The 24,739-nt window shown below is 39.8% G+C and overlaps 1 protein-coding gene across 1 annotated transcript in view; it reads right to left on the bottom strand.

Moving 5' to 3' along the window:
* Positions 1–255: 255 nt before the first annotated feature.
* The window catches only part of LOC124789034 (RING finger protein 145-like), a 175,870-nt gene continuing 151,386 nt past the window's right edge, over positions 256–24,739 (bottom strand). Inside the window, exons 6-7 of the mRNA XM_047256323.1 lie at positions 13,436–13,586; positions 256–1,438 (exon numbers count right to left, since the gene is read on the bottom strand). Of these exons, the coding sequence (XP_047112279.1) occupies positions 477–1,438; positions 13,436–13,586 (1,113 nt within the window). The 3' untranslated portion in view covers positions 256–476. The remainder of the gene's footprint in view (positions 1,439–13,435; positions 13,587–24,739) is intronic.

The following is a 24,739-nucleotide window of genomic DNA, read 5'->3' on the forward strand; positions in this document are numbered from 1 at the left end:
GACTAGCACAGCAAAACAACACAAAAAAAGTACCCAATTATTCTGCCACGAAGTTGAGAAACAATAAATATACCAGTTCACAATCCTTTCAGTTCTTGAGAATTAAGACAATTTTCCTTCTTTTTTTCGTGACAAAGATGTGTGTGAAAGTTTAATGTATCTTCCATTCATTTGATTTTTTCTTAGAAAACTCATGCACTTGCATGCAAATAAACAACAACAACAACCACACACACACACACACACACACACACACACACACACACACACACACGTACGTACACAAACAAAACACCAGTCTTTCAGACACATACAGTTATCAGTTTGCCTAAGATACCTGTGTCCTGGAAAACACCAACATCTACAGCCAAAATAGTTCCAATGATTCATCAAGTGAGGAAAATAGAGTAAAATATTCACTTGACCATAACTATTGACTGGTGACTATTGTTGCTGTACACATTTATAATGATTGTTCAGTGATCACTTTCCTCATTTTGGATAGCTTTGTCTAAACAGGCATCTGTTGCAAGGGAGGAGCTACTTGGCACATCTTCCTCACTGCTTTTATCTTGTACAGAGAGCATTCTGAAATCTACACTGCAGTTTATTTCAGTATTTTGTCTCTCTAGTTGATAACTGAAAGGTATGATTTGCCCTCTGTCATGTGGAGACTGAGGTCTACAGTTACTGTCCGTTTCATTGGAAACATTTGATGATGATGATATATTTGTCGTGATAGGTTCTTCTTCAACCTGACCCATTACAATTTTCTCTTTACCAGCTAAACAGGGCTCCTCACTATAAGAGCCAAAATTGTTGTTTCTCTCCACATGAACCTCCTCAGGAAATCTCCTATGCATGCTAGTGCATGTTTCAGCCACAACTTCAGCCTCTGAGTTAGAATTCCTGACTGTTTCTAGTTCAGTCTTTGCTTCTGAAAACATATCACTTGCATTATTAATTGAACTGTTCACTACATCTTCAGGGGCACAATTGCTGGGCATAGAGGCTTCTTCATCAACTTTTTGACTTTGGTTCTCAGCTCTTATGGGATCTGGAGTTCTGCTGGAGGTCTCATTTTTCACTTTTGGAATATCTATCACTCGTGATGAGCAGAGTGGACAACTGTCTTGTACGTAAAGCCATTTTCTTAAACAAGATGGGTGGAAGAGGTGCTGACATGGTGTGACACAGGCAGAAGTCATCTCAATGTAGCAAACTGGACAAACATCATGAGCACGCGCTGCCAGCTGTTCACAGGTCGCCACTGGCAACCCTCCCACACGACGTGACGCTTCCCTGCGGAGCAGGAAACTCTGCCAGCCTGACTGTAACCTCAGATACACATTGTAGTAGCAGTGCACCAGCAATACAGAACTGTTTACCCATGACCAAGGCTGGCCATCCGTTGTCATCAGTACTGATTCATGGAAGCCTAGAACAAAATTAAATTACTTTCACTAAATCCATATCGTATACTATTTTTGTAATTTACTGTTTAATTTTGTATGCCTGCTTCTGTTAAGTGTGAAAGCTGGAGACAGCATGAAAGAGTAAACAACATACACAATACAAATCACTAACCATCATGCTACGATCTTCACTGCTAATTCCATTAACTTGTTAACCACTGAGTATGTACTATTTCTGGAAGATGGGTAAATATAAGAAAAACAAAACAATAAACAGAGGAAGTAGAAAAATACAAATTATTCCTCTCTGCAGAAACTGAGTGAACCTTACACGAGAAATATGAGTGGGATAGAGGATCAATGGGAATACATGTAGAAAACTAAAATAAATAATTAAACATGAAATGATTTATTCTTTCTGTGATTCAAAGACATCTGTTAAATGACCAGAAAAAGGTTGTATAGTGACTGTGAGGAGTACTATTTTGGTCTGAACATAAGCTGCACCCTTAGTTCTGAGTGGAGCGGGCAGTGTAGGGGGCAGGGAGAGGAAGATGGAAACACTCTCACATTACTCATTTGTAAAATCTGTTCACAATTTTTTAAATGTAGTACCACAGATAAATGACACAGAAAAACCTGCCTGCTAATCAGTCTTTATTGATGTTACTTTTAGCTTCACTACCTACATTTGCTTCGTCACTGTCACTATTTCTACAACTACACACTGTTAAAAACTTCGAAATGCATGGCAAAGAATATTTCCCATTGTACCATTTATTAGGACTTCTCCTCATTTCATTCATATTTGAAATGTTGGAAGAATAGTTGCTTAAATGATTCTATGTGCACTGTAATCAGCATTATCTTATCTTCGAGGTCCGCAAGAGAACAATACATAGGAGGTGGTTGTATATTTATAGATTTCTCACGTAAAGGTAGGTCTTGAAATTTTGTATGTAGGCTTTCATAGTATTGTTTGCATCTATCTTCAACAGTACGATAGTTTTTTTTTTTATTTATTTATTCAATATCCCCTGTTGGCCATATTTAGTAAGAGGCCATGGATTTAATCAATATTCTAGGATGGGCAACATGAGTTATTTGTAAGCTCTCTCTTTCATACACTGATTGCATTTCCTTACGCTTGTACCAATGAGCCAAAGGCTGTCACCTGCATTACTCATGACTAAGCCTATGCCATTATTTTATTTGATATCTCTACAAATTATTACACCCAGATATTTGAATGAGTATAGTTCTTTCTGTTTTGTGCAGTGTCCAGTTTCACATTTCTGAATATTTAGATCAAGTTGCCAATCTTTGCACTAATTTGGAATCTCATCAATATCTGACTGAATATTTGTGCAACTTTTTCAGACAATACACAACTGTGATATTTGCATAAAGTTTTAAGTTACTATTAATATTGTCTGCAGCGTCACTAAGACCCAATATGAACAGTAATTATTGTAACACATAACCCTGTGACATCCATGAAGTTACTTCTACAAATGTCGATGACACTCTGTACAGAATAACATAATGCTTCCTTGCTACCAAGGAATCCTCAATCCAGTCACAAATTTTGCTTGACATGCCCCATATGGTCTTACTTTCAATAACAAGCATGGGGTGAGGTACTGGGTCAAGTGCTTTTCACAGATCAAGAAGCACTGCAACTGCCTGATTACCTTGATCCATTGTTTTTGATGTCATGTGATAAAAGTATAAGTTGGGTTTTGCATAACCAACATTTTTGGAATTCATGCTGGTCGACATGGAGAAAGTCGTCCTGTCTGAGTTATCATGTTTGAGCTCAGAATCTGTTCACAGATTCTACAACAAATGGATATCAAGGAAAAACTGGACAGCATTTTCCTGGACTACTTCTGTCATCCTTCTCATAGACGTGTGAGTTGTGCTTTCTTCCATCTCAAGGGCACAGTTTTTAATTCATGGGCTCTAAATATTTAATGGGGAAAAAGAGGCAAAATGTTTGTGGAAATTGATAGGATCTCTATTAGGCCCCAAAAATTATTCAGTTTGACTGATTTCAGCTATATCTCAATGCCATTGACACCAATATGTGTGACTCATCTTTGCAGTGGTGTGACAAACTGGGACAAGACTCCTCAATTTTCCTTTGTAAAACAGATGTCAGAATTTCTGCTTTTGCGTTGCCACCCTCAATCTTAGTTCCCGTGTCATTCACGATTGCTTGGACACTTAACTTTGGTGCCACTGACAACCTTTATACTAGAATACGTTAGGGTTTTGTGAGTGAACTTTCAATGATATTCTGCTATTGTACTCAGTGAAGGCTTTACTCATTGCTCTCTTGACAGCCAATGTGTTTTGTTTCGCATTTTTTTATCTATAGACCTACACTTTGTTTCACATCTGTTGTGCAGTAGTTTCTGTTTCCTTAGAAGTTTTGTTCAATACTGTATATCAAGTTTCTTATTGAGATGTAAAAATACTGCTTCTTTACCTAGTATACTGAACATATAAATGTTCTTACTTGTTTTAACTGTCCTTGATAACCACTGTTGCTATGACTGCTTCATGGTCCATAATGCGGGTTTAAATGTGGACATATTCCTAGACATCAGATGTATTTGTTGCCATTAGATCAAATACATATCCCTCATGAGTGGGCTTCTGGGTAGTTTTCAAGATCTCATCAAGCCCACCACTTACCCAAATGCAATTATTGCAATTGACTGTTGGAAGATTAAAGTCCTCTCCAATGGAAACCATGTGGTTCGGAATGTACTTCCTTGCAAACAAATTTTGGCTTACATCCAGAGGTGAGTCTGTTCTCCTAAAACTGTCATTATCTAGATTAGATAGTCACCTAGTCTAAAACAAATCTAGTTTGCACCTCACACATAGTCAGCTAGATAGCAGCCTCTGAACTGCAGAGCACACCAGACCCATTTGGACAGACCTTGTAGTTTTCAACCCTATGACTGAAGTACAGGAAGTCGTGGGCTTGCTTGTCAGAGAAAGTTCTAAATCTCTGGTTCAGGCCTTTCATTTGATTCACAAAGAATCCTTTGAGTGTGGGGTAGCAAGTCTAGTCTTTAGTAAGGTTCACTTGAAAGTGTTGTGTTAACAATTGTGACAGAAAAAAGTATTAGCTGCCAGCGATTCACCATGTGCATTAGGACAGTGACAGAAAATGAATGCTCGGGAGACACAGAGATCAACCTTCCGTATGTATTACACTTCACAAAATGGGCATCATCAACATTCAAGAAATGTTCAAAATAAATTGCCAACTTACACCTTGAACATCGAATGAAAAATGGCACACCACAGTTATCATAAAAGTTCACACCATCAAAATCAATGGCAAATTAGAAATAGTGTATGACGTTCAGCTAGGTATCTACTTTTAAAGAATGCACATAGAATCATATTGATATAATGGGGTGATGAGACCTGATGGAATGTGATGGCATACAACCGAATGCAAAACAGTCTGTCGTGGAGCTTACTGTGAAACAGGTTAACTTTTAAGGCATAGCTGCAGAGAGTGCAATAATATGTTTCCAAAGCACAGGAAAAACAAACATCAAGAGACAGAATTTGTCCAGTGAACCAGGTGGTATTAACTGCAATACCGCACACATTTCACTAGGGATAGTTTGTTCTAAAGGAGTATGACTTTTATACACAGACCAGGAATCAAGCAAAAGCAAGTTATTTTGACACGATATTCCCCAAAAGCAGTGCTCATAGTTCTATTATGCCCATTTTTCCACTCTTGCTTGCTGTGACATAAATATTCCCTACTGCCCTTGCAAGACAATGCACTTAAGAAAGGAAGGAGAACATCTCCAACTTCTTGCAGTGCAATAAATAACTTTCCAGCCAATTTACCATCCAGATTAATCATTGACATAATCGTGTATGAATGTGTTAAGGCATTGGTGTTAGTTGATTTTGATACAACTCTCTTGGTACGTTTAATTTCCAGAGTTCCTTTTGTACGCATTTCCTCTTCGAAACCTAACTGATCAGAGTTGAAAACAATTTCCTTACTGAACAATAAGTTTGTTTATCTCCTCTACAAATTTTTGGGCTGATTCCATGGCTTCTTGTTTTTTGTCTAATTGAAGCTTTGCTTAAAATTTTGTTATCTTATGTTTTCCAATTCTGTAGCATTGTTTGAAGTTATGCAACCATCCACTGCTCTCATTTAAATCAATGTAATCTTTGTCATGCACAATTTGATGTGCATAATGTAGTAGGTCAATAATATACACATCCTGTAAATTGAATCGAGTGTCCTTGTAACACACACGCACCAGTTTTTGTAACAAGTGTGCACTGTTCTCCCTTGAATATCCACAGTTTTTGTTATAAACTACACAGTGATATTTTTGTGGACAATTCAAAATCTGTTCACAACTGTTTTTTCACTACACTGTAGATAATCTTCCAAGTATGTAATTATGCTTAGTACCCATTTCTTGGACAGTGGTTGTCCTTTACTACAGTTCATACTGGAAACAGCATCTGTGGCTCCTTGTCCGACAAGGACGATGAACTACATGGCTCAACATATGCTTCAGTACTACTTTCGTTTGTTAAGAACATATCGTCGTCATTGTACTCCTCATGTACAGTGCCCACACAGGCAAGCATATACGGCACCACATATTCCACTCACTCACCTCACAGAAATGTTAATATTTCATCTACCACTTCTTTCTCACTCTGCAGGATTCCTTTGGTTTTTTTCTGACAAAACATCAACTTCGGCAGCTGTTGTTGTAGATATAATGCAATTTTTGCTTTTGTTATCACTGCCATTGTTCTGCACTGTATGAAACACCAGTAGCACTGAAGCACTGTTTTGAGTCACTTGCCGACTAAGCAGTTCAACTATGTTCACCATTGGATACTTGCAGTCCAACACCTTGCTGACATTAGCAGCCAGTGTTGTGATTGCATGGTAGACAATAAATGGGATGTCGAATGCCCGTAAACATCACTGCCTTTTGTGACCTCGCACTCAAGGGGTTCCTTGTAAGATCCAGGTTGCCATGATCAGTTCTGGGGAGAATGCTGCAGATTGTGTCCTTTGTTAATATCACTGGCCAAGGGTGATCTTCACCATCTTCTCTGCCACAGTTGTTGGAATGAACCAGTTACGATCTTGGAGCTCAGATGACAGCCACCATTTGTTCCAATGTGCAGCACAATCTGCAGTTGGTTGCACCTGGTTCACTCAATGGCTGCAGAATAGCCTGTTCGGCATTTTGAATGAAGCCTCCGGGCATACACACTGAATGTGCAATATGTTTGTTCCCATCCTCACTGCCTTTTGCCAATATATGTTGTCCTTGCTTCCTTTCAAGGCACAAGATACCTGATCAAATGAACATCTGCAATTGAGGAAAATACTTACAGAATAAAGATCCACTGCAGTTGCCAGTAATTTCTTGATTTATTCCAAGACTGGTTTCAAAGCATGAAGTTTTATCTTCAGGTGCCACCAACAGTTATGGGAACATAAATGTGTGGTGGTCGGGCCAGTCAGTCATGGGGTGGTCACACCAATGGCAAACAAATGCATGGGAGCATAGGACCAGCAACCAGAGTGCCTGCCTGGACAGCATGACACAAAAGTCATGCATCAAACAAATGCATGGGAGCATGAGACAAGCAACCACCTGGACAGCATGACATAGAAGTCGTTCTGACATGGGTGTGACCTCCATGACTGACTGGCCCAACCACCAAACATTTATGCTCCCACAATTATTTTGTGGTACATGAAGGTGAAGCTTTATGATTCGAAACTGGTCATGGAAAACATTAAGAAATTACTGCCAACTGAAGAGGTTTTTTTATTTTATTAGTCCTTTAAAGGCAGCACTTTTTAAACCTTTTGTTGATCAAATCAGGTCATATTGTGCACCATAGGAAGAAACCATTCACGCTGAAGGCTGACCACTGACAATCTTGCCTGATGGACTGAATGTGTGATCCCCTTCTAAGACCCAATTGTAACAGTGTTTTTAGAGATGGTCTTTAAGTGCTGGTTTATGACAAAAACAAGCATCTGCAGTTTCAAAGCCATATCTCAAGTTAGTATGTTCTCAATCATATTTCTTTCTCCAGGTGTGAAGTGACCTTTAAGTGCCTCCAACTTTAACACATCTCTCTGACTGACTGGTGCACCAGTTATACAATTCCAAACAGTAACTAAGCAAAAGATAAAGGTTAGCTAAAGAAACACCCTGAGGAAGGCCACCAGCAGCAGTGCCTGAAACGTCGGAAATTTTACACACTGACAATGCGGTCACAGACCCAGAAGAATTTTACTGACTGTGACAATGGCTGCAGAAGCCTGTACTATTGTAACTGACCCGCTCATCAATAATTATGTTGCCTTCCTGCCATGTAATCCCTTTAAGTTTTCCTTAGAAAAAGTTTTACAATTCAGATAATGTGGGGTGGGGGCAGTAACTGCAATATCATACACGTCTCTGTTTTATTGTTTTCTGTTGGTCTTAAGTAGATACTTTTCACCTCCTTTATAGTCTGCTGCTGTATTGCTCAGCATGTCCCAAAACATGGGTCTCTTGCAGGATTGCCAATCTAGTGCAGAAATTGGTAGTGTGACTGCTGCATTTGGATTACAAGCTTCTGGACATAACTGGACATCTCAATGCCAATGAAGAATGGAGTCGACCAGAGAGATCACTTCTTTGCAGAAATCTGAAGCACCAGCCAATACTGCTGTGGAATTCATATAAGGTCTTCACAATCTTCAAGGCACTAAACCAGAATATACACTATACAAAGGAGGATGGGGTGGGGATGGGGTGGGATTTGGAGAAGAAGCACCATGAAAGAAGTCTCCAAGTGGGATGGAAACTCCAAATTCAGAAACACTGGGTCATTTATTTAAGAGAAAGAGCTTCACAAATTGGACATGTCAATAAAGTGTCAGTCCATCCCTGGCCCTTATGCAAGAAGTTTTTCAGCTTGGCACTTATTGACAGTTTTTGGAAGTCCTCCTGAATGATATTGGCATGTTAAATCATCAAAATCCCAACCTGATTGGACTGCCCTGCCCACAATGCTCAACATTCTCAACTGGGGAGAAAATTGGTGAGGGTTTGGCAAGCATGACGACAAGAATTAGTAACTATAGCATGTGAAGGCAGGCATCACCTTGCTGAAATGTAAGCCCAGGATGACTTGTCATGAAGAGCAACAAAAGGGGGAATAAAATATCATTAATGTACTGCTGCACTGTAAGGGTGCAGCAGTTGAGGACCAAAGGGGGACCTGCTATTAAAGGAAATTGCACTCCAAATCATCACTCCTGGTTGACAGGACGTATTGCTATCTGGAGCATCTCCAGACACATCTTCAGCTTGGAATCTCATTGACTGGAGTCGAATTTTCTTCACTGATGAGTGCCCTGATGACCAGCAAAGAACTGTCTGGAGACATTCCAGGCAGCATGAGATACCAACCTGACTGTTGCCCACTGTACAGCCTGACAAACAGGATGATAGTCAGATGCCATTTCTTCTCATAGCAGGATCTCTTTGGTTGTCATCTGTGACACCCTTACAGCACAGCAGTACGTTGACAATGTTTGGAGGATTATAGGCACAGCGCTCAAACCAGCTCAGTATTTTGATGAGCTAATGTGCCAATTGGATAGAATTTGCCACAATATCCCCCAGGAAGGCTTCCAACAACTCTTATCAATCAATACCAAGTTGAATGATTGCTTGCATGAGGACCAGAGGTGTACCAACTGCTACTGATTTGCTCAGTTTGTGGAGCTGTTTCTCTCGAATAAATCATCTAATGTTTATGAAATTGAAATAAATTATTTGTCTGTACATGTACATCACATCTACTGATTTCCATCCCATTTAGATATAATTTCTTCATGGTGTGTCCTTTTTTTGTGTTACAGTGTATGTTAAGATCAAACAATGGAAAATCCAGGATGGAATGTAACAATACCAGAGAAGGAAAGTTGCTACTCACCATATAGCAGAGATGCTGAGTCGTGATAGGCACAACAAAAAGATTCACACAATTAAAGCTTCCAGCTATTAAGGCCTTTGTCAGCGGTATACACGCATACACACACACTCTCACATAAACGCAACTTGCACACACGTCAACAGTCTCAGAGAGCAGAGACATGCTGAGTAGCAACTTTCCTTCTCTAGTGTATGTTAAGAGGTAGATACGGCATTTTACAGACTGTAAGATGCACTTTTTTCTTCAAAAAATTGCCTCCAAAACTCAGGTGTGTCTTATACTCAAGATTAATATAAAAATGTCCAGTGTTCGATTTAAAGTTCCCGCCAATCTGAAAAACAGCCATGTAATCAATGCTGTGAGAAATCTATCTCTATCTGGCAACAATGGATTCAACTGGCAGCAGCAGTACACCGATGCCACGAACATGAGTTGTGCGGATTCAAAAGCTTGCTAACACTGTGTCCCTCCCACCATGCCATCACAAACCCAGAGCACTATCTAGCCTATGATGCACAATGCAGTCTATAGTGCCAATGAACTTGAACTGAAAGTGACTTGTGCCACCAGTGACAGTATAATATTTTTGTTAGTAGCTAGTTTCATAACAGAAAAAATAAAAGGTATACATAAGATAGGGCTATAAACTGAAAGTAATAGCATATGCAGAAGAACATGGAAACAGAGCAGCTGAGCGGCAGTTTGGCCCTCCATCAACAGGAAAAATCATTCACAATTGGCAGGCTAGTAAAAAAGAACTGAAAAAAATGTGTAAGACTAAATGTGCAAATGAGGACCGAATGGAAAACAGCCAAAACACAGAGATGACGTATTGAAATGGATTAATGTACACCATCAAAGTAACATTAGAATTAACAAAAGAAAATGTTTCAAATACACACTTGTAAGCTAGCGCTACAATGGAAATCAACAGACTTTAAGGGTGGAGTTGTTTGGTGCTACAGGTTTATGAAGTGTCATGGACTTACCATGCGAACCAAAACCAAAGTATCTCAGAAAATGCCACAAGAGTATGAAGAGGAAGTATTATATTTCCAGCATTTAATTATTCAATACTGAAAGAAAACCAGTGTGTAACTAACCCAAATAGTGACTATGGATGAAACTCCTCTGGCATCTGCTGTGCCGAGTAACAGAAATGATGCCATGAAAGGTGTTAAAACTATAACTATAAAAAAAAGTGGACATAAAAATAAGTGGATATGAAAAAATGCAATACACTGTTGTCCTTTCATGTTGTGCTGACGGTACTAAACTTCATGTGATGGTCATTTTCAAGTGCAAAACAATGCCAAAACTTCCGCTAATTTCAAGTTGCCGCCCCTCATACAGCACTTGTCACTCAACAACATCTTTGTCTCTGTATTTCCGCCTCGACTGACCTCTCTGCCCAAACTCTTTGCCTTTACATATGTCTGCTTGTCTCTGTGTGTGTGTGTGTGTGTGTGTGTGTGTGTGTGTGTGTGTGTGTGTGTGTGGGCGCGCGCGCGGCGCGCGCACGCACGCACGCACTCTTCTGTATACCTGCCCCTTTTTCCCCCTAAGGTAAGTCTTTCCGCTCCCGGGATTGGAATGACTCCTTACCCTCTCGCTTAAAACCCACATCCTTTCGTCTTTCCCTCTCCTTCCCTCTTTCCTGATGAAGCAACCGCGGGTTGTGAAAGCTTGAAATTTGTGTGCTTTTTATTGTGTCTGTCTACCAGCGCTTTCTTGTTAAAAAACACACACACAAATTTCAAGCTTTCGTAATTTCAGGTTGCTTCATCAGGAAAGAGGGAAGGAGAGGGAAAGACGAAAGGACACACACACACACAGGCAGACATATGTATCCATTAAAATATATATTGAAAAATATAGCCTATGTCTATTCGGATGTTTATTAGAGCTTCATGTAAAAATCTCTAAGAGTACCGGTTGAGTACTTTTCATGATTTTTGATAGCAACTTATTGAATATAATGAGAATCCGCGGATGGAACAATAGATGAAGTAAGGGAAAGGCAACCAGTCACCTAGAGCAGGTTGATGTGTGATGGAAAAACACACATTACCGGAAACAGCGTTCACTGGCTTTCAAACTCAGGCTTGTTTTGCAGCACACACATTCAGACATGAAGCTACACAGACACCCAAAAGTGGCTGCAGTAGAGTGTGTTTGGGTGCGTGTGTAAATGTGTGTACTTTCCACTGGAGGAAGGGGGGTGGGGAGGGGGGGGGGGGACACAGAGTTTGAAAGCTAGTGGATACTATTTTCTGTTATGTGTATCTATGGATCAAACATCTGTTTGCTGTAGGGAAGTGGTTGCCTCTCTCTTATTTTACATTTAGTTTGACATTAAGTGTTATAATACCTTCGTAGTTTTGACATTTTTATTCAGGGGTTCTCTCATGACTACAGAATTTATGAAGTGAGCAGGGGAGCATGTATGTGGGCTTGATATGTATTATGTGCAATGTAGAACTAAAATGTGATGAAAATAATGTCGTGTAAAGTTATATTTTTATATCATTTTATCTAAATGATCCTAATGGTTCTGTTTTCAAGGAGGTAGGTGGGAATCTGTACGTTATCTTATTTCATTTTATTGTAGCAAATTGTGTATAACAACTATTAAAATTGTAGTACTGAACAATTTATATTTTGATAGTTTCAGTTGTGATTGGTGTGCAGAAAATAAAGAGAAAATAATCCCTCATTTTTTCCCTTGTTAATATTTATCTTAATATTGTAGATAGCATAGGCATAGACCACATTTAGGGCATGTCCATCCGCACAGGGTTTTTCTTTGACTTACCTGCCATGAGGTGTCACTGTGCACAGTACAGTGCTACCTGACAATAGTAAAAGGCATAGTTGTGTTTTAGTGTTCTTATAGTACCAAATATCATGTGTGCAGCTTTTAAGCCCAATAATGTGGTAAACCACTTTATTGCATGTTGTTTCCAACTACTGCCTATGTAATATTTTTACTTGTACTACATGATTAGTTTTTATTTACTATATTGTGTATCAGGCTAATCACGGACTGCCTATAAACATGACTGTAACCCAAATCATATGTATTTAATGGGTTAAATACTGTAACTGCTGTTTTTATTCTGTTTTAAGACAGACTTTATCCTGGTAAAAACAACTTATGGTTGCTTTGTAGTCTGTGTTCTAATTTTCTGATTTCTATGCAGTTAATTGAGAAATGCTGCAAAGCTGAAATGTTATAGTACACAAAATAAAAATAAAATGCAAATAACAGCCAATACAGGAAACTTATTTCTTTCATGGAAAAAAATTTGGTAAATAACTGCATCAGAATCAATGACGACAAAAATGAAACAAAATAAATGGAACAGATGAAGAGTTTGTTGCTACACTACATTATTATTATTAACTAATCTTAGCAAAAAGCTCAGTAATTGGCAGTTTCAGTTATGTCTACTGATAAAACACCAACACACTATAAGCAAACCCTGCAGCTATATGCATAGAGTACATTAGACATTTCACAAAATAAATAAAAATAAAGAAAGGAAAGAAAGAAAGAAAGAAAGAAAGAAAGAAAGAAATCAGCTGATACTTAATATTTTCACATAGTTAATGGCACACAAAATTCCTCTCTAAATAGAATTACTTTACATTTAAAACTATGTTTTACAATACAGAAAAAATAGTGTTTTATGTGACATACACAGCACATGGGAGTAAATTGCAGTAGTTTACTGGAAAATGAATTTTTGCATGCTGCACAATAATTTTTATTTTATTTATGTACCCTGACACATTTTGTCCTTTTAACAAGGCATAAATGAAATAAAAAAGCTTGATGTGCAAAAAGTCATTTTTAGCGCTCTACTGCAATTTACATACAGCTGCTGCAAAAAGTGACCATCAATCAAAATTTTCATGAAAGTAGTTTATACAATATTGAAAAAAAATAGCTATTACGTTAATGAAAGAAACATAAATACCTGCTCCAACTACAAGAACTGCAACAAGAAACTCCAATACCCTTGTAACAGCTCTAGCATAGTAAACTAGATCGTCCAATGCTTCCCACGAAGAATCTTTGTACAGGTTATCAAACATGAATAAACAATAAACAACGATTGATCCTGCAACCTGTAAAAAAAATATTTTTAGTGAGAGTAAGTTAAAGTATTATTGAAATAAAGCTACAGAGTGCAATTTTTGTGTGAAAATCTTGAATTCTCAAGGAATTTTTAATGATTAAGTGTACATACCCAACTGTTCATTAACTGAAAGTAATGTATGAGTAACTTTTTTTAACAAAGTCTCTGTGAGACTGCTTTGAACTGTGATTTGTTGTGAAGTCTTCACATTTGGATGAGTAACACAGAGCACTGTGTTAATTGCATTATCAGTCATTCAACATATGAAATCTCTCATACTGACCATGATATTTCAGCCTAGCAGTTCTATTTTCCTTTTCTTGACCAAGTGTAATACGCACGTAAAAATTTGTAAAGTAGATTCTATTATTACTATGGATATATTTGAACAGATTTGGTTTCTTGGTTGGCAATGAATATTTTTTCATTAGCTATAAACCACTTCTTTATTAAAACTAAATCTTCCAATCAAACACTGGACGATGCTCAAGTACCTATATGCAATGACAAAGAGCATAATTAGATGCAATGATAACAAATATGGACTTTGAAGATGAAAGACAGTGAGAGGCTGGAGACGTTTGAGATGTGGACATGGCGGAGAATGGAAAGAGTAAGTTTGATGGACAGAGTAAAAAATGAAGAGGTACTGAGAAAAATGGGAGAGAAAAGACAGTTACTAGATGTAATAAAAAGAAGGAAAAGAAATTGGATTGGTCATATATTAAGACAGAATGATTGACTGATAAAAACAGTTTTAGAAAGTTATGTAGAAGGGAAAAGGAAGCGAGGAAGGAAGAGATTTCAGATACTGGATGACATGATGGATGGTACAACATACAGCAGCCTTAAGAAGGAAGCAAAGGATTGCAGAAAATGGAGAGGCGATGGACCTGCTAATATAGTAGAAAACTGATGATGATGATGATGATGATGATGATGATCACAAACCAAAAAAGTCGTCATGTATGTCCATGAAACATTCATCACACAACCTATGCTTATGACAACTGACGTGATAATTCACATCAAACCAATGTTATACATTAATTACATCAAAATTACAGAATGCAGTAGCAGATTAATACATTAGGCAAAATATTTTCAGGGCTAAATGCAAGTCAGACTGAAGTTGCATATACAATAGCAATACAAGGTAGATCTCCGGGAGGGAATTCAAGAAGTAGAATATCAAACTTATGAAAAAGAGTTGCTTGGTTTCCTATGCTTTATATCCTACTATTCAAATTTTTCATCAACACCAGAGACAAACCTTGTATGACTACATCCACAGGAATCATCTTTGCAATGACTTCTACAATCACTTACACTCTTTTTCTGATTTAATAGAATATGCCACTTCTGTCAGATCTTGTGCTCCACATTAACAAAATTTTGTGTACCAAATAAATCACTCACTTCCCTGCATTCCATAATTTCAGTAACTTATAGTTAATGCATAAAATTGATATCATGATATATATAGATTTGTTTCCTGTAACTTTAACACATAAATCTCTTGTACCCTCAGTTTTCATAGAGGTGATACTTAGAAAGCCTGTAATACATTTACACTTATCACAACTGTGTAACTCAGTAATTCTTGTACATTGACTTTCTAATTAGTTATGGATTTTTCCCAAGTTTTGGTGCTTAGTAATTTGTTTCTGGACATTAAAATGGCTGTGAAAGTAGGCATATTCTTCTTTGCTCATTTTATGAGTTTAATCCTATCCCCTGCCACATGAATTTATTGTCTGATTTTACTAGCTTTTTTCATTATAAATTGTTTAATAAAATCGAATTCCCATGTTTGAGACACTTCAAATCTATAGTTTCTACAAATTTAATTTATCAAAGGCCTTCGACACTATTGGCCACAATACTCTACTGCTCAGACTCAAAGCTGTACAGGTGTTTCTGTGCCTGCTGTTGAAATTATCTGATAGAATTCAAACAGTTCACTTCAAAAACCAATATTCTATTTTCATGCCTGTTAACTAAGGTGTCTCTTCAAGGGTCAATCTTCGGCCCACTTTTGTTCATATTATATATGAATGACATACCAAGCAATACAATATATGATTCATCAAACTGTTAATAGATGATGTGAAATCTCCTACTCGCCATTGCATTCATATCACAGCTGTTTGTGAAAAGCTGGTCTAAAAAAGTACTCCATCTCTCAAAGTGTGTGTGTGTGTGTGTGTGTGTGTGTGTGTGTGTGGAGGGGGCAGGGGACAGGGGCAGGGGGCGGAGTGAGGGGGCAGGGGGGCGAGGGCAGGGGGAGGGGGCAGGGGGAGGGGGCAGGGGGGAGGGGGCAGGGGGAGGGGGGCAGGGGCAGGGGGCAGGGGGAGGGGGCAGGGGGAGGGGGCAGGGGCAGGGGGGGCAGGGGGAGGGGGGCAGGGGCAGGGGGCAGGGGCAGGGGGCAGGGGCAGGGGGCAGGGGCAGGGGGCAGGGGGAGGGGGCAGGGGCAGGGGGCAGGGGGAGGGGGCAGGGGCAGGGGGAGGGGGCAGGGGCAGGGGGAGGGGGCAGGGGCAGGGGGAGGGGGCAGGGGCAGGGGGAGGGGGCAGGGGCAGGGGGAGGGGGCAGGGGCAGGGGGAGGGGGCAGGGGCAGGGGGAGGGGGCAGGGGCAGGGGGAGGGGGCAGGGGCAGGGGGAGGGGGCAGGGGGCAGGGGGAGGGGGAGGGGGCAGGGGGAGGGGGAGGGGGCAGGGGGAGGGGGCAGGGGCAGGGGGAGGGGGAGGGGGCAGGGGGCAGGGGTAGGGGGGAGAGGGCAGGGGGAGGGGGAGAGGGCAGGGGGAGGGGGCAGGGGGAGGGGGAGGGGGCAGGGGGAGGGGGAGGGGGCAGGGGGAGGGGGCAGGGGGAGGGGGCAGAGGCAGGGGGAGGGGGTGGGGGAGGGCGGAGGGGGGGGGAGGGGGTGGGGGAGGACGGAAGGGGGAGGGGTGGGGGGAGGGGGAGAGGGGAGGGGGTGGGGGAAGGGGAGGGGGTGGGGGAGGGCGGAGGGGGTGGGGGAGGGCGGAGGGGGTGGGGGAGGGCGGAGGGGGGAGGGGGTGGGGGAGGGCGGAGGGGGGAGGGTGTGGGGGAGGGCGGAGGGGGGAGGGTGTGGGGGAGGGCGGAGGGGGGAGGGTGTGGGGGAGGGGGAGGGGGGAGCAGGAGGGTGTGGGGGAGGGCGGAGGGGGGAGGGTGTGGGGGAGGGGGAGGGGGGCAGGAGGGGGAGGGGGAGCAGGAGGGGGAGGGGGAGCAGGAGGGGGAGGGGGAGCAGGAGGGGGAGGGGGAGCAGGAGGGGGAGGGGGAGCAGGAGGGGGGAGGGGGAGCAGGAGGGGGAGGGGGAGCAGGAGGGGGAGGGGGAGTGGGAGGGGGTGGGGGAGCGGGAGGGGGAGGGGGAAGAGGAGGGGGGAGGGGGGGGGGGGGGAAGCACCACGAAGGAATTATCAGAATGGGATGAAAATTGGTAGATGTTATGTACATGTAAAAACAAACAGATGCAGTTACTTGGCTTGGGATTGATTGACAGAGTTGTTGGATGTCCTCCTGAGGGATATCACATCAAAATCCTGAGTTGGCTGGAGGGCTCTGGCTATAATGCCATAAACATTCTCAACTAGTGAAAGGCACGGCAACCTTTCTGAGCAAGGTAGGGGTTGGCAAGCATGATGACAAACAGTAGAAACCCTTGCTGTGTGTGGATGGGCATCATCTTGCAAACTGGTCCTGCTATGAAATGTAATGGCAAGCCACACCATCACTCCTGGCTATTGGGCTATGTGGTGGGCAACAGTGGGCTTGGTAACCTACTGATGTCCATGGTGTCTCCAGACATGTCGCTGCTGGCCAATGGGACTCAATTCAAAGCAGGACTCATCACTAAAGACAATTCTACTCCAGTCAATGAGATTCCAGGCTGAATGTGTCTGACACCACTGCAAACGGTCTTGTTGGTGTACAGGGGTCAGTGGTAGCTGGTGCAGGGGGGTGCCATGAGTTCAGCCCCCTTTTTGTGAACTGTCTATTAATGGTCCTTGGGGTCACCGAAGCACCAGTGCCATGTCAGATCAACAATAATGAGGAATCTGGCATTCTGAATGCCTCTCTGACAATTGCTCGATCCTCATGTTTGGTTGTTCCTGTAGGTTAACCACGTGCTTCTTGATGCTGTGTTTGGCCATAATTCACCCGTTACTGGCAACATCATCAGATAGTGGCAACACTCAGATTCAAATGTCGAGAGTATGCCCTGGTATTGACAGTCCTCTTTTTCCTATCCTTGCCAGCTGTGTGGTGAAACTGTGCTGCAACATCACACTTTCATCCATTGGCCATTGAAGTTTACTATTTTGCGTTTCCTGTCAATACCTGTATGAATATCAATTTCTGACCAATTTGTATAACTTCTTCATGGAGGACTGCCTTTTTTTCTCAGAGTGTACATAATGGAAGAAGGTTATAACATATTTTACAGAATTTTTTAATCAAAACTACAGTTAGGAGGCCATTTTGAAATGTGGGTCATTTTCACAAACTGGGAACTGGGATCACGAGACAAGGTGGCTTGTAAGTTTGCAAACACTACAACATTTTCATTCATAAATCATTTTTATTTACTGGAATTTTGCATGCAAATATTTTACAAATCAATAATAAAAGTGATTAGGAAGTGCTACACCCCCCCCCCCCCCCCTCCCGCCCAACATCATAAGTTTTACCATCTTAATTTTTGTTTCACATAATGAATATTTTCATACCTTTAAATAGAAAAAAAATTCAGAAGGGCATTTTCCCTCTCTTGCTAGTTCTCATACTTTTTCAATAAAACAGCTTTGATTGTTGCATCAAATGGCTAAAATACTTTCCTAATTTTAGCTGGCAGTAGAAGTGTGACTGTTGTGATATGGCAACAGTTTTATAATTGTTCTCACTCTGATATTCCTAAATGAAGATTTCTGGCATATCAGATGGAAATCTTATTTGTTTCCTAACATAAGTATCAAGAGTTCACATAAAATAGTAATTAACTCTTTCTTGTTTCCCCTTACAAATTTTCATAAAAAGTATTGACAGATCAATGTTTCAGAAAAACTTCAAATCATCCAGACCTTTCCTACAACATACACACTATCTTTATAAATCATTATGGAAAACAAATGTTCTGTAGATTTTATGTCAGCAGAGGTATGTTAGAAGAAAATCAGTAGTAGAAAAGTGATTGTTTTAATAGACATGTCAAGGAATAGTCAAACTGATATTGAACTACTGAAGCTAAGAAGTGTCTGTGAAAATACCGACAGTGTTCATTCTTCTCTTGAAATGTTCTATTTGGGAACATTTGAAGATGGACAAAGAAGTTGTTGTGACCCTTTTAAGGAGCATGTTAAGAAATTAAAATTTTTGGAACATTGTCTAGGAAACAGTGAACTATTAATATCAAAATTTATTTAGTAAACGCCAGTACAGACAAGCCGCCTCCACACCAGGGATTCCTACTACCACCTAGGAATATTGATCTGTCGATTATTTCTGTAGTAGATCGAAATCAGTGATCCACAAATGAAAAGTAACACCTGTATGTGACCACAAGGGTGTTTACTAAATAAAATGCTAGGAAATCATTGAAAGTTGTTTCTTTAGCAATGGCAAAGAAATGAAAAAGTCTTGGACTCATCGAAGGTACTAAGTTTTGTATAACACCCCATAAGGCCATCTTATCTCCTACGTCATATAGCTTGCAAGGGATGGCTCCTTGTGAAGTTTACAATCCAGGATGTACATCAGCCTGATCTACAGCTTCTGTGAATATTTAATGAAAGTTGTGAATTACTTGAAATTTTACCATTTAACCTATTAACTGCTATCAACATATGTATCAGTGCACAGTGGTCATTCTTCCAGTGCTAATGCCGTATATACGCAACAGGAGCAGAGCATGCCAAGAGTGCTGAAGGTGGATATAAACATTGAGTTTTTTTTTGTTTTTTAGCAAATGCTAGCACCATGGTAACACATGACTTGTAGAATTCCAAACAGTTTGCTGGATTACTAGTGGGTCCTCGATGTGACTCAGATGGCACAAGTGGCACTTTGTTGGCCTTATGGCTTGCTTTGTATTGTTTCATTGTGTTTGAAAATTTCGAAGTGCGTGGTGTGTTTCTCTTTCTTCATCTGAAACTGAAGACACCATGCCTCTTGATTCTTATCCTTCAACGTCTCAAGGGCAGGAAAGATATTTTTCTTGTTGCATACCTTTGCTTTGCGGAAGTACAACTTACAGCAATATTGAAGATGAAAATGATGTGCCCCTGGCAAAGAAAGCCAAGTTTGTGGACAAATTTCAGTGGTATTAGGAAGAAGCTGACTCCCAGGGTTCATGATTTTGATGCAGTGCTTTCAGGTGTGACTATTACATTTCCAGAAGCCCTTAGTGTGCTACAAGTTTTTCACACATTGTTCACAGATGAATTATTGTAGACAAGGGTAGTACTTACTACACTGTTCAGGCTAATATTCTTTACTAGAAGTTTCCTGGCAGCAACTCTTCTTATCGCAACTAAAACACTGAAGTATTCTGGATACTGGTTAAATGATTCACTCCTCAAAACTCTGATTACTGATGAAATAACATCCCTCAACAGATATATATTGTTAGTCTGAATGATGCATTTTTTGCAATCACAATGTTCCTGTTCAAGATGATAGGCTGTACAAAATGAGCTCAGTTGTTTCATATGTGAAAGGGAAGTTAGAAGAGCACTCATTCCACTCCAAAAAGTTTCCTGTTGTTCAAGAGACTCTTAGCTTTCAAACAGTACATTCCATCTAAAGAATCAGGGCTACAATATTGAGTGTGACCTAATAAAAAATCACATCTGCAATGGGCCATACATACCCTTTTTTTATGCGGTATAATCAGCCCCAATTGATTAGTTCTGTCAGAAGGGTCAATATGGAGTTAGATCAGCTGCTTCGGACAGCTGCTTTTGTTAGTCATGGGTTTGGTTCCTATTGGTAGGTGGGACTTCACAAGGCATCTCAATTGCTTCCGGGGGGAGGGGGGGGGGGGGGGGGGAAGGGGGGAAGGGATGACGCTAAAACTCATGGGAGTACCTCTTTTTTAGGCTAAGACCAGTGTCCAGTGATTCAACGTAGAATAAGCTCAGACAGGCAGGTACAAGAGATGTTAAAATATCACAAGATTCTCATAAAAGTACAGTAGAAAAACAATGTAGGTATATTACATCAAAATATCAGGGGATTAAGAAATAAGCAAATGAGCTTCTCGTTTGTTTAGATGATTTAGAAACTGAGGGTGGACTGCATGTACAAAGCCTCTCTGAACATCATACAGTCACAGATACGGAAATGGTAAATGTAAGTGGATATAAGATTTCAGCACACGTAAGTAGAGACACTATGGAGAGGAGTTGCCAAGTATGTTAAAATTTATCATAGTGTGAAAAATTTAGAAATTAAAACACTTTGTGTAGAGCAACGTACAAAAGCATGTGCTTGTGATTTTAAACTAAATAATGGTGCTTTTATAATTGTAGGTGTGTACCCATTCCCCCCCACCGGGAAATTTTCAGCTTTCTAAACAAACATGAATTATTTGTTGTTTTATCTGTCGGACAGAGGGCAGCAAATTATTGTTTGTGAGGATTTCAATGTACATTTTCTGAAAGAGTATGACACAAAGAACGGCCTTGAAGTATTACTCGTTTCTTTCAATTTGACATCAGTTACTGATTTTCTTTCTTGGATAGTACAGGAAAGCAGCACACTGATAGAAAATGTTTTTATAGCCCAAGATAAATTCAATCAAATAAAAGCTTTTCCCACTAAGAATGGCCTTTCTGATTATAATGCACAGTTAGTTACAGAATCTGACATAGCTCCATACAGTAATACGAAACAGTCCCCCAAAATAGTGCACTGAATTACCAATTTAATAACTGCAATATTTCATGATACCTTTGTGGGTACATTTGCAAATAGTTTCCCTAAGGAAACAGCGAAATATAATTGTAAGAAACAGTTTTAAAATGCTGTGGCTAACTAAAGGGATAAAAATATCTTTTAAACAGAAAAGGGAAATGTACCTTATAGCTAGAAGGAGTAATGATCCAGATAAAACCAAGCATCATAAAAACTACTGCACTGTATTATGAAGAAGTAGTATTAAATAGTCCACAAGTATATGCATAATGTTTAACATTACCATCTCTGATAATAAAATTAAAACAATTTGGAATATTCTTAAAAAGGGAAACAGGGCAACCAAGAGCACATGAAGACTGTATCCCTATCAGACTCCATGAAAAGTTTGCGAACAAAAACTCAGAAGTAGAAAATATTTTTAATAATCATTTTTGAGTGTTTGGAGAAAGTAGAAGCCAGCTGTTCATTAGAAAATGCAAGGTTGTATATGGAAGAGGAAATACCTAAACAATTTGATAAAATGAAATTCAACCCACATCTCTTACTGAAACTAGGAAAATAATAAATTCAGTCACACATAAAAGCTTGCATGGAACTGGGGAGCATTGTCAACAAGTACTAAAAACTTGTTCTCAAAAGATAAGTAGGATTCTCAGCCAGATATGTAGTAGCTCACTGAAAAAGAGCATTTTTCTGGATAGACTGAAATAAGCTACTGTTAAACCATTGTATAAAGTGAGGGATAGATCCGATGCCAACAATTATCACCCAATATCATGTCTGACAGCTTTACCAAAACTCTTGAAAAAGTAATGTATTCAGGAGTAGCGTCATGTATTTGTAAAAATGGGGTACCAACAAGTTGTCAATTTGGTTTTCAGAAAGGTTTTTCCAACAGACAATACTACATATGCTTTCACTGATCATATATTAAGGCTCTGAATAGCCCAACATCACCCACTGGGATTTTTTGTGATCTCTCAAAGGCTTTTGACTGTGTAAATCATGATTTTTTTCTAGATAAGTTAAAGTATTGTTGTCATAGTGGGACAGTGCACAAATGGTTTAATTCATATTTAATTGGAAGAATGCAGAAGGTTGAAATTAACAGTACAGACAGTCTGCAATAATCAGCAGAATCCTCTAACTGGGGAGGTACCAAGAACGGTGTCCCAAAAGGTTCAGTCTTGGGTTCCTTATTATTCTTAATAAACATTAATGGGTTGCCACTATATTCATAAAGATGCAAAGCTATCTCTTTTTGTAGATGATACAAGTACAGTAATCATGCCCAACAAAAAAGAATTAGCTGAGGAAATTGTAAATAATATCTTTCAGAAAATTATTAAATTGTCCTCTGCAAATGCATTCTCATTCAATTTTAAGAAAACACAGTATATGCCGTTTTCTACAGTAAATGGCATAACACTGTTGATAAACATAGACTTTGGATATAAGTGTGTTGTTAAGGTAAAATATTGCAAATTTGATGAGAAACTGAATCTGAAGGAGCACATTGATGATCTGCTGAAACGTTTGAGTTCAGCTACTTACACTATTAGGGTTATTGCAAATTTTGTTAATAAATACACAACTAAACTATCCTACTATGTCTATTTTCATTCACTACTTTCATAGGGGATTATATTTTGGGGCGTAGTATTAAAAGTCTGACAGATAGCCAACCAGCACTTAAAATCAAATTAAAAGAATTTCAGAAAGAGAACTCCTTCCACTCAACAGTAGAATTTTTAGATGTGAAGTAGTAATTGTAAGGGAAAAAAGAAAGAATCAAAGAAAAAAATTATATCATATAATTAAACTTTATGTTAAACTAACACCTTCCACATCATTAGGAAATATGTAATGTAATGTAGGTCAAAAGACACTGATGGTTTTGATGTACCAAGTGATCAAAAAGTCAGTATAAATTTGGAAACTGAATAAATCACAGAATAATGTAGATAGAGAGGTACAAATTGACACACATGCTTGGAATGACATGGGGTTTTATTAGAACAAAAATTACAAAAGTTCACAAAATGTCCGACAGATGGCACTTCATCTGATCAGAATAGCAATAATTAGCATAACAAAGTAAGACAAAGCAAAGATGATGTTCTTTACAGGAAATGCTCAATATGTCCACCATCATTCCTCAACAATAGCTGTAGTTGAGGAATAATGTTGTGAACAGCACTGTAAAGCATGTCCGGAGTTATGGTGAGGCACTGGCGTCGGATGTTGTCTTTCAGCATCCCTAGAGATGTCGATCGATCACGATACACTTGCAACTTCAGGTAACCCCAAAGCCAATAATCGCATGGACTGAGGTCTGGGGACCTGGGAGGCCAAGCATGACGAAAGTGGCGGCTGAGCACACGATCATCACCAAACGACACGCGCAAGACATCTTTTTTTTTTCCTAATAAAACCCCATATCATTCCAAGCATGTGTGTCAACTTTTACCTCTCTATCTACATTATTCCGTGGTTTATTAAGGTTTCAAATTTATACTGACATTTTGATCACCCGGTATTATGACAGAGCCCTATGTATGCTTATGACATGCCATATGGCTGGAATGAAATTCAATCAGCTGGGAAATTGGACAGCCAAACTAACACCAAAAAATTTAAACCAAAACACTAGAATGGTGCAAAAACTCCTTTTTTCACTGCTTAGGCATATGCTTGCTAAAATACCACATCATTTACAAGGTACAAACCAGAAAGGTTATTTCAATCACTACAATTCATCTCATCATCATTCGTGAGATTTTAGAGAGGTATCACTAAGAGAGGAAAGCACAAGGAGATCGTCGATCAGACAAGGAAAACCATTGCAGCTTCGAGAAATGCACTTTCCAAGCATTGTTGAAACATCAGTGAAACAGCTTGTGCCTGTAAGTAGGTGCATCATAAACAATATGATTTGGGACTGTGTGTTGTGGCTTTTCTCAGAACATATCACACACACACACACACACACACACACACACACACACACAACACACACACACACACACACAAAATCTGAAAGGTGCTTCTGTGCTTTTGTTATCTAGCTTTAGGAACTTCGCCAATAAAGAATACTCAAAGTACACTTTATTTTAAGAACTTAGTCATCACAATAAATACAGAAGATCCTGCAATGATAACAGCTCAGTGCAGCAGGCACTGCAATTCTCAGTGCCATATTGTGTCCAGCA

This window comes from Schistocerca piceifrons, chromosome 3 (genome assembly GCF_021461385.2).
Source record: "Schistocerca piceifrons isolate TAMUIC-IGC-003096 chromosome 3, iqSchPice1.1, whole genome shotgun sequence".
NCBI lineage: Eukaryota > Metazoa > Arthropoda > Insecta > Orthoptera > Acrididae > Schistocerca > Schistocerca piceifrons.